Source organism: Chlamydotis macqueenii, chromosome 7, assembly GCF_036417535.1.
Source record: "Chlamydotis macqueenii isolate bChlMac1 chromosome 7, bChlMac1.mat, whole genome shotgun sequence".
In the NCBI taxonomy this organism is placed as follows: domain Eukaryota; kingdom Metazoa; phylum Chordata; class Aves; order Otidiformes; family Otididae; genus Chlamydotis; species Chlamydotis macqueenii.
In genome coordinates, this window is record NC_141562.1 from 3,386,496 (window position 1) to 3,402,614 (window position 16,119).

General features: G+C 34.2%; 1 protein-coding gene across 6 annotated transcripts in view; it reads right to left on the minus strand.

Annotated features, from left to right (window-relative positions):
• KCNMA1 (potassium calcium-activated channel subfamily M alpha 1) overlaps positions 1 to 16,119 on the minus strand; it is a 494,817-nt gene that overhangs the window by 197,662 nt on the left and 281,036 nt on the right. For all 6 annotated transcript variants that reach the window (XM_086752630.1, XM_086752629.1, XM_086752628.1 and 3 more), the window contains exon 4: positions 2,168 to 2,261. In XM_086752630.1, the coding sequence (XP_086608756.1) occupies positions 2,168 to 2,261 (94 nt within the window). The remainder of the gene's footprint in view (positions 1 to 2,167; positions 2,262 to 16,119) is intronic.

The following is a 16,119-nucleotide window of genomic DNA, read 5'->3' on the forward strand; positions in this document are numbered from 1 at the left end:
TTTAAGATATCAGATCAATATTTTCGTAACCTGCAATGTATGTTCCAATCATCATTTTATTACAGAAACAAACCTACCATGCTTGAAGAGATATCATATTATTCTAAAAGCACCAGCATAATTCTGTTGCTTACAAAGAAAGATTACTTCCATACTTTCCACATCTCTGCCAGACTCTATTGCAATTTGGACTTAGTCTTCATCAGCAGTTTGCAGACTTCACTTCTGAGTTCTCACATTGTTGGATACTAGTAACAAAAACTTCAGAATGGATATACGCGTGTTTGAACACAAATATCTTCTAGAATTGAAGATATGGTAATATTTATATGATGTTGAGTTGCAACATCATTTTGGGGAGAACAGATGGAAAAGGATAAGATTTTAAAATATTTCTTCAAATACTTTAATTTGCCAGTGAGTCCTCACAGGAAAAAAAAAATAGCTAAGGGTATATGAGATGCTTATTACAAAACTAACAAAATCATTATCGATCCAATTCTTGCATCCACACAACCAAGTATCACCTTTTCCTCAGGAACTCCTGTTTAGTTCAGGAGGACTTGTTGAAGAACTGAAAGTACACGTATATTAACATTTTAACTTAGAAAATGAGTACTAAGCTGAAGTGAATCCTTATCATCTCCACTTACCATACTTCAGTTTGCATCATAAAGTAGTTTTGGATAACACAAAGATTTGTTTTGGTTGAAGCTAAAACTGAAAAAAGGTGTTCTAGCAGTGCATCTCACATATGGTAACTGCTAAACTGCATTCAGCCCACAGGACCAGAGCGGACTCTACAGTACTTTCTCTCCCTTCCCAAAAACATACCACGTGGTGATGAAAGTATTAGCATCACTCAGTATATTCTCTCTTACTGTGCTCTGCTTCTTGATAATGTAGCCTAAGTTACTGCTTTCAGTAAAAATTGCCAATATGCAATTTTAATTCTCTTGGTAAGAGCATACAACCTTATTGCTAGCACAGAATTTACAAAACGTTTGGATATCTCTGAAAAAAAAAGAGTTCTGCAAGTTCACAAGACCATGTATTGAATTTGTTATGTCAAAAAGTTAACCTATATTGCAGGTCTGGTGGACATCTACAAAAGCCCCCCAAATCCTTAAGAATCCTTGGCTATTGCACTATATGCTTTTAAAATACAGCTCAGAAAGCATACATAGTAGTGTAAATACTGAATGAATTTATCTACTTAGTGAAAGGATAGACACTACACCTAGACTAGGTAATGAAATAACCAAGATTTGCAACAAAATTCCTTATCAGATCATTAGAAAAAGTTGGTTAGGTTGGTTGGAAGTGAAATAGGAGGAACCTAACTATCCTCGTCACACAGAAGCTGCTTTGATCGAGGAGCAAAACAAAGGACGATCAGGAGGCAATCCTTGTATCAAATTTAAAGACCAATGTGGCAGACTTTCTGCTCACATGAGGTTTTCCTCGTATTTATGTTTGAGGCCTTTTTTGCCCAATTTTCCAATTAACAACAGGTAAAGTTAGTTTTCAAAGTATATTTAAAAAAATAATAATAAACCACCAACAGCTTGAATTGCAAGCATTACTGGCCCAAACTTTTAAAAGTGTCTGCTTGTTTCAGATGTCTCAACTTTTAGATCCTGAAACAGCATTACTGAATTTTCAGAAAGTGATAAGTATATTCTAAGGATATACATTTCAGCATGTTGACTAGTACTATACTACTTCTGCCAGGTGTTCATTGGCAGTCTGGGAAAGTGGATGTGCATAAAACTGAACATAGCAGCTCTCAGTTGTTATCTCAACCTTCGACTGTCAAAGACATATCTAGCAGCAAAGGAATAAAGCAGGTATTAACTAGTCTTGCTGAGACAGTTATCGCTGCATTGAGAACACTGAAACTAGATTTGATGTCACTAACCAGCACTGAACTATATTAGTTTTCACTTTCTACTACACAAGAACATTCTCAATCAGACAGCTTAGCTTATAAACTATCAGTCTCCTTAGTGAGCTTAGATGCTTATTATTATTACCTAAATTATCTCAATTAAATGCATTAGCTTAATTTTGTCTAGAGATTGTATAGTCAGGCGGTATTCAGACTCTCCCTACCTAACAACTAGATTCCCGCCCTGACTCATGCTATCAAAGACACGCTACTTACACGCAAGCCGAAGTAGAGTAGGAAGAACACATTGAAAGCCATGTCGATCTGTAATGTGAAATCTTTGTAGAAATTCTGGCAGGATTCTATTGGGCTATTTAGAAGAAAAAGAAATCAGAGTAAATTGTCAGTATATGAATTTCTACTGTGGTGAAAATTTTATGCATTTCATTAAAGACCTTGATTCAGAAATCACATATCTTTTTTCCAGTTGTTTACAAGATACAAGCAAGCATTTCAAATGAATTATTTCATTCATTTAGTTAGTCATTCATACATTCTTTATATTCACCTGTTCAGGTAATATCTGAGAATTAACATGCAGATACCTTTAAAAAAGGACAAGCAGGAGAACACCTCAGGATTCCTTAACCCCACATTAACCCTTAAAGAACTGACTTCTTCTATAGGAGGCATACCTATGATACTTTCGGAACAAACCTAACAAGCACACAGCTACAATGAAACATTACATGTTTGTAATTCATATCATAATATAAAACCTTAAAAAAAAAAAAAAGTAGTTGCTTAGGAATATATTAGCCATTAGCAACCTGGGGTACTTAGTCTTGTAGAATCCCTTGTTTATAAGAAGTTGGGTTTGGTTTTTTTTTCCTTTTTCTGACTTATTTTTTGTATATGGCTATTTAGTGTACTTTATGTACAGTACTATGAGCTGAAGAGAAAAGCAGAATAGCCCACTGGTAAAATTAAATAACAAAATAAATTGAGGAATTTGAAGCAGTACTCTAAGGGTTAATTTCTGCATGCAGGTTAATTAAAATACCTTTGTGTGTGTCAGGCAGCCACTGCAAATTCTAGCTTATTATATTAAGCTTTATTTAACAGTGGGACAGGTCCAAAGCATACTCTATACAAACTGGTACTTTATAGATATACCTTTATATAAGGAAGGCAATAACTTCCACTAGTATGACTAGTGATTTATTTGTGAGGTTTCCAAAATAGTTTGGTGAACAGAACACAGAACTATACTAAAGTCACAGACCAAAGTGAAAGTCATGTCCCAATATATGCTGATGTATATACTATATATACATAATGTCCCACCATATGTACATATATATATATATACACACACATATATTGCAAATGATCATGTATTCATCACAACTGTAACAAAGTGGAAAACTAGAATGTAGATAATTTGATCATTTGGAATCCTAGAAATCCTTTAGGGAATGAAAAAATTATTTGGCTTCCCAGGTCAAATAAATCACTGAACGTGAATGTAATACCAGTTAGTATAGCAGTAGCTCTGCAAATACAATGCTAGACTGCTCAACAAGCAAGATTCTATGCATTATGAATGTCATTTATCTAATTTAAGGCATAAAGGAAATTACCTGGGCTACCAGGTCATTACACATGCAGCCAAATTTTCCATTCCTTGTATACATTACAGGTCAACCAAGTTTAGTACAGCATGCCCTCTCCTGTCTTTAGATGCAAGAATGTATACAACAAAATTCTCCTTGAGGTACAAAAGCTTTATATTTCAAGAAGCTTCAGTGCTACAGGAAATTATACTAAAATGTCTTTAAGAAGTTATTTGCAAAGACATTGAAGTTATGAAACATTTCTCTTAATAGTTCAAATAAAAGTGATTTACAGAAGCAGGCAGAAGGGAAGAGAAGCCAAATGTTAACATACATGACGGAAGACAGCACCTCATACTTTACAAGTACAGCTTTAGCTACAAAAACAGTAGATGTAATCCAAAAACTCAACAGGATCTTTTTCTGCATGGCATTATCAAGAGAAAGGGTTTTGTCAAAATAAGGTAGGCTACACACTGAGTCACTATGCACCCTACCAAGAGAAATCACAGAAGTACTGCAGAAGCAGAGCAAACAACTCTGCACGAACACAGAGGCTTGGACCCTTAATTCCAGGTTAGGTTCCTGTAAAAGCAGCGGAAATTCACTGAAGCTAATGGAATTAGACATATAACTAGGATTAAAAAAATCTTCGTTATCTTCCTTTCCACAGTTATTTGGTACTTGTCATGACTGTTAGATAAGGTCACCTAAGGTTGCAGCTAGGCCTGTCCTTTTGTACCACTATCCTTCTATCCTTTACAAAAACCTACAAGATCTGACAAATTAGCAAATGCGTACTACATCTTCCTCTTGTTTGCAAAACACTTAGCAGAGTGGACCACAGTCCTTATTTGGGACTTTTGTTTGCCTAATACCAGAACTACTCCTTCTACTAGTCATATCCCTAAAGTATCCTTCATTTCAGACACCATCTCTCTCTTTCAGTTTCTAAATTATCCATTTCAAAGACCAACACAATGTCCTTTCTTTTTTATTTTAAAACATTATTTTGTCAGAAAAGCATGTCACTAAGGCTAAAGAAACAATTATACTCACAGGATGGATTATACAGGAATTTAGATTTTCCAAATTAAATTTTGGTGATATCATTCAGCTTGGAATTTTTGTTTTCATCACTACCTCACATTTAAGCTGACAGAGAAATACAGCCACTAATCTTTACCCTGCCATCTTTTTATGTAACAAACTAAATGCTACAAGCAATGCCTGGGCTACACAAGTAAGATTTCAGAGACTGACAGTTTTCTTCAGGTCAACATTTATATCAAGTTATCATTTCCTGTAACTGTGCTCTGTGCTACATTTTAATATAAAAATCCCATCTAGAGAAATAACAGTAGGCTTAGTTTGCTTAAAGTGCAATAAGGACAGAACCTTATTGGATTTCTCAGGCATGACCTACACTCTGTTAATTCTATTCCTTCCTCCCCTGCCCTTGAAACACTGCTATTCATTTCAGTTTCACATTACCTGTGTTTACTTGTTCTGTTTATTAATACAGCACTTTTATAGCAATACTAGTAGTTGTAAAGCCCAGTTATACAGGTATCATAGGCATAGTTAGAATCACAGAAAGTTAGGGTTGGAAGGGACCTTTAAAGGGCATCTAGTCCAACCCACCAAGTTCAGTCAGCAGGAGTGACTACAAAAGAAGTAACAAAATTATTCCAGTTTAACTTTACCCAGATGTGCAAAATTTTGACAAGGTGTCCCCAGCATCCTTAAACCTTTCTCACAATCCACACTGAAGCCAACATTTTACATGACAGTTTTACCACAGGTGAACAAATGAAAGAACCCCTTGTCACTTCAATTCAAAATAATTTACTGCTGTTTAAATAACAGCTGTTGTCACAAATGTATTTAATGTATTTATTATTTTTACTTATTTCTGATTCATTTGAAATGCTTCTAATGCATTTGAAATGGTTCTGTTGGGATTACTCTTTGAATAGTCATAGAATGAGTGGGAGAGGGCAAAAAACAGTATGCATTTTAATGTTTTCTGAAATTATTTGTTTCTCGATTATATTAATATTTAACTTCCCACAGAAGAATCCTTGATAGAATATTTCCAGGATTCTGCAATTGCAACAGAGCTTAAAATGTCTTGAGTGTCTTTTTCCTGTATCATTTCACCTCTTGACAGGAGCTGTAGAGCCTATTTCCAACTTCAGAGAAAAGCACAATCACTGCTATTATGACCACACAGAAGTAAGGGGAAGAAATTCTACATTCATTCAGACTTTAGGCCAGCTTTGCAATCATAGTGACATCTATCTGAATGATTTTACATAAAACGCTCCTCACAATAATGAGAAAGGTTGTGCACATCCAATTCGGTACTCGGTAATTGCATATCATATATGCAATTTACATTCCTCTATTCTTTCTGTGTAAAGAGGAGGATACTTGTATTTTGGCACATGTCATTTATATCTGCTCCTAATTTTTTTTGCCTTTTTTTTTCTTTTAATGACAAGGCCTGCAAAGACTACAATGCATGCCAACTTTTATCTATCTATAATTATATATCAAAATACAAAATGTTACTTTTAAGACCTATTAGTCTAGTTACATTTTGCCAAGTGTTTTGAAGGTGAGAAGTTCTATGTAAAACATTCATAAACCACCACAAAAGAAAATTACTTCTACTATAACTTCAAGAAAGTACTGATGTTACTATCGTATCACAGCTGTTACATCTTTGGAACTTTAAGAAGTCACTGAAACTTTTAGAAAATCTGAAAATTGTCCTAATTTACAGTTTTAATTTTTGGAAGCAAAGTTGTCTTCTGAATGGTGGAGGAAAAGCTAAATCCATTATTCAAATTAGATAAAATAGATTTTAATTCCTAATAATAATTAAATAAAATGTAAAAAAATGAAAAAGTTGGAACTAAAAAAAATGTTAAAAACTTAACATGCCTGAGAAAGTAATTCCACAACCTGATACTATGAAAAATTAATAAGTCTTTAATTTTCTTTGCGCATGACAGTTTTTTGATTGAACAATAGTACATTATATGAAAAAAACCAGTAAAACCTGCAGTTCCTATCAGAAGGAATGTCCCATTGATGAGAGTGAATTTTAAAATCAAATTATAATTATGTACAGAAACGTCGGTAGAAGGTGCTAAAATATGATCAATAGAAATGAATAAATAATTGAGAGAAACCACTCAATATTTAGAAGCTTTTTAGCATCTCATCATTTGAAGAAATTCTATTCACTTCTCACTTTCAAATTTTATTTTAATGTAATTAATATGTATTAATTTGGACATGTAAATATTCTTTGTTCATAAAACTGTCTATAGGGGTCGGTTTTATTCAGACTTTTGTTTTACTGGAAGCTCCTCTGTAATACTGAATTCTCTCACATTTATTTATAGAACAAACCCAATTTTATGACATTCAGAATAAAAAATAAGTTTGGTACAAATCTGATATGACAATGTCCATTTATATTCCTTTAATACATATTTTTAAACAACAGAGCAAAAACAAAAAAAAAAGGTGTTATGGTTAGGCTTTTCAATTGTGTTTCAGTGACATAGCACTAAAGTAAAACTAAGGGAAAAGCCAGATGTATCATTTAATGAAAGTAATTTTCATTCAAACACAGAATACTTTCTGTTCCTTTAACTACGGTTTAGTTGTACGGCTCAGAACGGAATAAGCAGTTAAAACCTTTTTTGAAACAGGTATAAACATACAGCAAAATTATAAACATGGATGCCTATCAAGTGTCAACCTAGTGAAACAAATACCTTAATTAAAAGACTAATCAGAAAGACTAACTAAGAATCAAAGGTTTCAAATAATCTCACAGAGTGATAGAGCACGTAACATTTTTTTTCTTACTTCAAGTAGCTTTCATTTATTAACCAAGTTAGTCCCACAGTAAGAAAACAAAAAGTATTTTCTTGCAATATATGTACTGATCTTCTAAATGCAAGAAGCTTTGGTAAATTAATCAATTTAGAAGGCCTTTCTAAATGACTTCACTCTCCCTTGACATCATGTAGTCCAGCACCAGAGAAGTTTTGCTACTAGCATTTTCAGTTAGCATTGCAGGATATGCAGGAAGAGTTAAGTTGGTTTTCTTCCCAAAAACGAAAAGCAGCCAACAAGATCAGAACAATGCTTTAGTAAGGGGAAGGGAATCAGTACATTCCTAGTTACAGATACTTTCTAGGAGGTTTTGGGTACCTGTAGCTAGTGAGCGAAGGAGGAACAATCCCCTTCCTCACTGAATTTTGCAGACAGTTATGACCTGATAGCCAAGGATCATAGAATCATAGAATAGTTTGGTTTGGAAGAGACCTTTAAAGGTCATCTAATCTAAGCCCGTTGCAAGGAGCAGTGACATCTTCAACAATCATGCTGTGACCATTTCCTGCACCTTCTTATTCTGTCCTTGATAAAGATATATTTACATCCTTTTTGATCACTGAACCTCTTACATAAAAATCCTTAGCTAAACTGTTTCTCCTATGCACACATGCATACACGCTCACAGAGCTTTCTTCTCCCAACATGTTTCAGCACCAAATTCTGGAGCTTCTCTTTTATGTTCATATCTAAATGCTGGCCATGCTTGTTTATCTCTCTCACTTTTTTTTATTGTGCCTTCCTCCTGTCTGGACTCCAGCTATTACTTAATCCTCCTCTTCCTTCAGAAAGCTTCAGATAAATATTCCTGCATAACTGCTTGGGACTCTACCGAGTACCTTTATAAAATTCTCTGTTCTGACTCTCGTTTGCTTAACAAATTAAATCGTATTTTTCTTTCCAGTCACAACAACTCCTCAACTTCAGCATGTGATTAATTTATTTTGGATTACTCTATTTTACTGCCTTTGTTTCCATCTCCATTCCTGCCTTGTCTACATGTGGAGTGGCCTCCCTTCTTCACTTGGATATGCATCTTTCTCTTTCACATTCTTTTAAAGGTATACTTTCCTGATGCCCATCTCAGATGCACAAGATATTGCCTGTCATAACTCTACTTTTACAGACAACATACCAAGTGACAGAGTCAAGTAACACTACTAGTACTTATTTTATCTAAATGAATCAATTCAAAATTCAGTATAATTTTGTCAGTTTTCTTCTTTCTTTTTCAAGTTTTCCATGATTTTTAAGTACATCATGTGTCTTCATAGATTGCCCTAGTAAAACATAAGCCAATCTACCACAGAACTCAAGCAAAATCAAATACTTGTCGTCCTCAGCGCAAACACAAAACTGTATCCAAGTATGGTAACAAGAAACTTTTACCTAGATTTTTATATTTAATTGCTGGGATATACAGAAAACATGAACATTAAAAATGCTCATTCTGAAAACAGTATACTTCTTAATTTTATCAGAGTGTTTGTACATCCACTACCGCCTGCAGCATGTCTTCTGCAATTACTGGCTTTCACAAACAAAAGCTAAAAGAAGATTCCTGCAGAACAGCTTAACAACCGAGTGCTAAAACAGGCATAAGTAAATGGCCCAAAGTCAATCTCCATAACTCTTCTAAGTTCTTTCGGCAATGTACAGAAGACAGAGGACGTGCTTTCTTGTAAAGTACACCGTTAAGATCTTCATCCTACCTAAGATAACTGCACTTGAAAAGGTTTCCTGAGACCACATAGGTAAGTAGGAAGAGTATATTATTTTATTTTGCATTAGATTTGTTAATTGCTTACCATAAGCTGAGAAGACTGGTAATTACAAACAGTATTACATTACCTTAACAAAACAATCTCCCTGATGACAAGCCAATTCTAAGAGAACGATACAGCAACAATGCCAGGGATCATGTTTTTAATCAAAGGTTTTTGTGTGAGACTACTAACACACTAAAGAGAAAAACACCAGGATACTGTTTCAACATTATATTATTACCTTTTTTGACAACATTTAATAACCCACTTCAGTTATACCTAGGATGCTGACAGCATCACAGAAAGATTCTGTTAAACTGCATACCTTATTTACTAAAATTGACAATCTTGGATGTTTCTACTTCTTAATAAGACCCCTTTCTATTACTTCTCATCTGTTATTATTTAATATAATATTCTTTATCAAAGTGTACCAAAGAGTAATAAGTTGATGTAGCTGTGTCCTCATTTCGTCTGGGATAGAGTTAATTTTCCTCTCAGTAGCCAGTGTGTTTTGGATTTCGTATGTGGAGAATGTTGATAAACACCCTGATGTTATGAGTTGTTGAGGACACTGTCTGGCTTTCCAGGCCTCGCTGATGTGCCGATGCAGGAAGCTGGGAGGGATATAGCCAGAACAGTTGACTCAAGTTGGCCAAAGAGAGTATTCCATGCCATAAATGTCATGCTCGGTATGTAAACGAGGGTTGGCCGGGGAGGTAGCTCTCTCTTGCTCCTTTGCCTGCTGCTCAGTTTTATTTTCTATGATTGCTGCTTGGGATGGATTGTGTCAGTCACTGGGGCATCTGGTGGTGAGAAATTGTGCTTTGTTCAATCTGTATATTTTAGTATCCCTATATTTTGTTATTGTTGTCATTATCCTTCGCTATTCTAGTAAACTGTCTTCATCTCAACCTATGAGATTTCTTTTCTTCCCAATTCTCTCCCCCATCCCTCTGGGAAGGGGTAGGGAGAGTGAGCAACTGTGTGGTGACTAGGGCTAAATCATAACAAGCTGTTTACTCCAGAGAACAGAAAATAATTGGTGACATAAACATGCAAACATGTCATATGATGCTGCAAAAAGAATACTAATCCCTTTTCCATATTGACATTGAATTGAACAAAGGGAAATGGATTAAGTTAGTGAGGAGTATATCAGAAAGATAAAACTTTTTCAATTAAAACATATAGTTGAACACTGAAATAGGTTCTTCAAGAAGAATGGTGAATCTCAGATTTTTAAAACTGGTAAATACATACTTTTCAGCCTGGGATATATGAACCACTTACAGTCTTTGAATTTACATATGTAAACAGAATGATCTACACATGTGATATTTCTGAAATGTTCTCCTTCTATAGAAGGCCTACAAACCATTGATCTCTTAGATATGTGTCTGTTTGAATAAATTTATAGCCACTGTTACCCAGCAGCAGAAGGAAAAGTTACTTCCTGAGATTCCTTCTTGCTCTATTTTATGTGATTCTATTTTGCAGCTACTATCTTTTAAAATTACCCAACAGTGCTTTTCATATTTGCTATCCACTTTCCTCAAAGTTTTCAACAGCCTATCATCATCATCGGTTTCCAGCTCAAGATACTCTTCCATCTCAGTGCCTTTTATTATCTTTCTATTCTGTTGATACTGTTGTTCAACTTTTAAAATTCTCCCTCACCTGACTCCGCTCTTTGAAAAAACATATAAAATCTTCAAAAATCAGGATGTCCTCTACCTATCCTATTTGACTCCAAATCAAGATTATTAATCATTTTTCTTTTGTATATTATTATAAAACTAATCTTTAATTTTCTGCTTGATAGAGTTAATAGATTTCTTCAGATGATTGAGCATTCTTTCCGTATGTTTCTTGCTTGCTTATACATTGTATTTAAAAAAAACTAATCTTGTCCTATGAAATTTAATCTAAATTCAACTGTCCTAACTGAAAATTACAAGAGTACCAGATAATTTGGAGTGTAAAAATATTTCCAGTTCGCTCATCTGTCTTTTCTGGAATTCTCTCCTGTGATACTTTAATGAAAATATCTGGCTACTATCTAGTTTTTACTGAGTAGTAATAAACTTGAATCTAAGTTATATTATTTGACTTTAATGTCAGTGAATAACATAATTGAGCAATGAAAGCCAGAAGTACTGCAAAGTGGTAGAAACTTGATACTACATTACTGGATCAGCTTTTTTGGTCAGGCTTTTTAGTGCATGCACCCAAATCTATTATTATCCACAAAAAGCTATCCATATTGTGTTAATAGTAATTCTAAAGCAGTCTTAATACATAGTTAAAGCAGGCAGGATATATTGTTTCATATTTCAAATGAAGGCATAACTGTAAACACAAATCATGTACAGTCCTTCAAAAAATCTCATAAAACTATAAAATACATTAGTCCATAATAAATTTTCATAATTTTAGATTCTCTCTCTCATTCCTCATGAGGATCTTTAAGTCCATTAGCATCAGGGTCCTTTTAAGCACCTTAGTCATTTAATACCTAAGATACATTTAGGGCGCCATAGGTCCTGCAACTCAACTACTCCAAATCCAAACTACTACACATCTAGTATCCTTGTAAATTATCACGAGCAATTTTCTATTTGTATACTTTTTCCACTTTACTAGGAATAACGGACAGGTGAGTTGAAGTAAAAAAACTTTTCAACTACCAAGCGTAACCATCTGAGATCTCTAAATACATCCTGAGCATCACAGTAACCCTGTTTAAATTCCTCTGTCTTAAATCAACTGCAGGCATAATCCAGGCAACATTCACTCCCAGCATATATAAACACTCATGACAGTCCTTTCTAGGAGTTTCCCTTTTTCTTTCCCTGGACTCTTGGAAAGCCTTTATTGCACACACCTTTTTAAAGTAAAACACATGTAACACAGTTTCTCTACCCATACACTCCTCTGCTGTGGCTTACTTTCCACATGCCTATAACTGCAATCTAGTAAATCCTCCTACTTAGAAATGTTTGATGTCACAGCTGTTCTAGCTGTGGGACTTGATTATTTACCAGTACTGTCTTAAGAGCAAATGACCATATTCTTAAGGCGAAAAGCTGATTCTATGAAAGCTCACTGAATAGCCACATTTACTTTGCAAAAGAATAAAAACAGTTTAAACCAACAAAGAAGAAATAAATAAAATACTTCAACTCTTTCTTAGTTTGACTTTTCAGACAAGAAAATTATCCTGTAACCTGAGGGATGGTCTCAATCAGAGTGGCTTTTCTAAACAGGAAAGGCAAAGCCTTTTTTAGGCAGATTAAGGACAGCATGTCTTTCTTTTTTTAGCAGTCACTTTTTCTCCATTAACAAACGGAATAAAGTATTGCCAGAACTTATAGCTGTTGCTCAAATCAACCACAACAAGACCATAAAACTACCTTATATGAGCATAACAGGAGGATTATAATTATATTAAAAATAATATATAGTGGCCCTTTTTTCCTAAGAACATCTCAAAATGGTTTGTACTGTATCATCCAACATCTTTTTATCCTAGCTGCTCTGCATGGGCAAACAGATGCGTAGTTAGACTTACACACTGAGCTACTGGAAAGTCAAAAGGACTGGCGTAATATCCATTTTGCACCAGTTTCAGGAGGAAGAACTTCATGCTGCTATATAGATATATGTCTGACCAGTTTTTTAGTCCTAAAAGAATCTTCCTTCATTATAAGAAAAAAAAAAAAAAAAAAAGCTGTCATTACGTGGAATATAGGGAAAACATTAAAAAATAATAATAATAATCTTAAGTAATCCTAAATAATAAACATTCTTAGGGCAGTACAGTATCAGCACGTGGGTGGCATTACAAAAGATGTGGAAACTACTTCTCTTTTAAATTGTTTTGAATATATTGCATGCTTTCAGTTACCTGCTTAAAAGTACACACTAAGAGCATATTTTTGCTTTATATAGATCTGTTCACAATTTTAATTTTTCAAACATAATATTTTATGTTACAGGCACTCAAAGTTAAATGTTTGTTCACCAAGTTGAACATTAAATTGCAATCCATAAATTAATTTTGAACCTCAAAAAAGTACCAAATGTAACCTCTGAACACATAGCCTTAGAATTTGCACTGTTGGACACCACTACAAAATTGTGTTCAGACACAACATTTCGAGTCACTTTCCAAAGTGCTGTTTCACCATTTCATCAGGAAACAATAGGATTACCATTAAATCATGTCTTCTACTGGGCTGATGAAATATTTATTTGAATATATCTAAGAATACGATTAACAGGTTGCTTAGGATGGTCACAATGTCATTTGTAAAAGAAACTTAGAGCAGTGTTACAATGCTTCATATAAAATTTTCATTTCAGTGGTGTTTGAAATAAATACATTCTAAATTATTTTGCAGGCTATTTCACATTACAAAAAAACCCCAAAACTTGTTGCACTTCAAAATTATGACTTTTAATACATGATTATGTATAATCTTACCTCTTTCCACTGTCACCTGCTGCTAAAGTCGACAGCAGGGAAAGGTTTATCTTTCTGAACACTACTGGCATCATTCAGCTATTGCCACAACAGAACAGTTAGTACCCTCTTTCTTTCCCACAGCTTAACCATGCTGCAATTGTCTATCTAGTCATTAAACATACGTAATATGCTGGAAATTTTAAATATATAGACCGATACGTTTTATGTCCTATTCATGCTACAAAAGCTGAACTAAAGATATTGGTAAGCATAATTTACACTTGCTCAAACTTTCTAATTTTATGTTGTTTTTTTTTTTAATTCCAGTTCATGCACTTAATGCTCTAGACTGCATTCAGTGTAAACATCATTATGGTAAGCACGTTGGCATGCACAGGCAATACAAGAATAGATTATAATTAATCCCAGAGACAACCAAAAAAGGTGAAGTTGCATCATGCAATGAAACCACAGCTTGGCCTGGGCTGCCATGCAGAAAAAAACCTACATCAATGAATCTGCTGTACGGCTCCTAGGTAAGAGTTGATATGAAAGAGGTGAGTTATTTCAGCAATGAAGTCACAGGCTGAAAATGTTTATACTACTGTAAACAAAATACTGTAATACAGTATTACTCCAGGGGGAAAGATGCTTGAAGAGGAGGACAAAAAGGATGAGAAAGAAAAGAAGGGGAGGAGGAACTACAAATTACAGTAACAAGCCTGAAATCCAACCAGTCCTTTATAATAAGCATTTTTTTTTTCATTCAATATAATCTCATTTGAATTTTCAAAGCAAATCTGATTTTTTTCAATGTATTTTAAAAAAAATGGATGAAACCATGAGATGCAGAGTAATTTCAAAATGTCCATAGTGTTCAGTAACTGATGAATAACTGAAGATAATATACACATGTGTAGAGGTGAATTTTTCAATGCAGTGCACAGGACCTAAACCACACCACTTCCACTGATTTAAATGCATAATGTATGGGACTGAATGAATATGGGTAATATAAGGGATGCATTGATATCAGTGATTTAATCAGCGACCTTCTGCTGCTTTTCTAGTAAAAGACATCTTTCTGCTGAATAAAGTTGTTTTTTGCAGAAATTGTGCTAATTCTGAATTGCCTTTACCTTACTCACCTTTATAGTTGTGAATGTGAAAATGTGACATGAATAACAAGGTGATCACCTAGCCTCTTTTAAGGCATATATGTTAAGACCCACTACTTCATAATAGCCTAATTCCGGTAAGCTTAGAAAAAAAATAGTTGACCGGGTAATTTATTTTAAGGTAACACTCACATAAGAGATCCTACCCTCTGATGAAAAAAGCATGATTCTGTAACAGTACAACATATTACTAGGTGTGTTCCATCACAAAAAGATTTGTTCCATGTATTTCAATACATATGCTGGTTTTGAGCAATTTTTCTTTAATTACGCTTAATTGTAGGTGGCCACTCTGTTTTTATCATAGTTCCCAAATATATCAACTAATTATGCAAGGCAGCAATTCAGGGATCACCAAAAACACTTTTATCAAGAAAACAAAAATTTCACTTACTATATAAAGTTTTTATTAAAATCTATTGTGGTTCTGGTTGCAGAACAATTGCTTTTGGTATCTCTGTTTTTATACACAGAAGACTTTTTGAAATATTCATCTTTTCATTTAGCAAATTGCCACAGAAATTTAGATCAAAGTAAAACAGCTCAATTGACAGTAGAAATCATTTTCTGGCCTCTTGAAATTGCTCAGAGAATTTACAGAAAAACCTGTCAGCACCTTTTGATTTTGACAGGTAAAAAAAAAAAATAAATCATATAATCCAGTTAGAAAACCTCCAATTGTACTGCTCTTAGTGAAATACACATTTTGTTTCCAGCCACACACCTCCATCCTTTTCACATGGACAGAACTTACAGTCATGACTCACACCACTCTTGGCCACTATGTGCTATTTAACAAGGCTAACAGGCATTTATTGTATATTAAAAGATGTGAACATTTTCTTGGGTGTACAGCTATGCACTTACAAATGTTGCACTGTGCATGCAAATGTCATCGACTAGGAAGAAGGTTACTGAGCCAAGATAGATGCAAGCACTGCTGACAAAGCCAGCAACCTAGTAAATTGTTTAAGGCAAGCAGCTGAGGAGCCCAAAAATTTAGAAACTGAACTTGCAGATTTCCAAAGTGTATCATCTAAATAGGTACTGTACCATCTGCTATAGGAATTATGGCACACACAGTATGTACTATAACATATATGTATGTACCACAACATAAATTATACATATTATGTATGTATACTTTCCTATTGTTGTGTAAATAAAGTTATCTATCTTTTCTTACTTGATAAACTTGATTTAGCAAAAGATGAAAAACAGTCCTTATATTTATTCTTAACAAAAATAACATGCAGGTAATTTTTCATCTAGATAG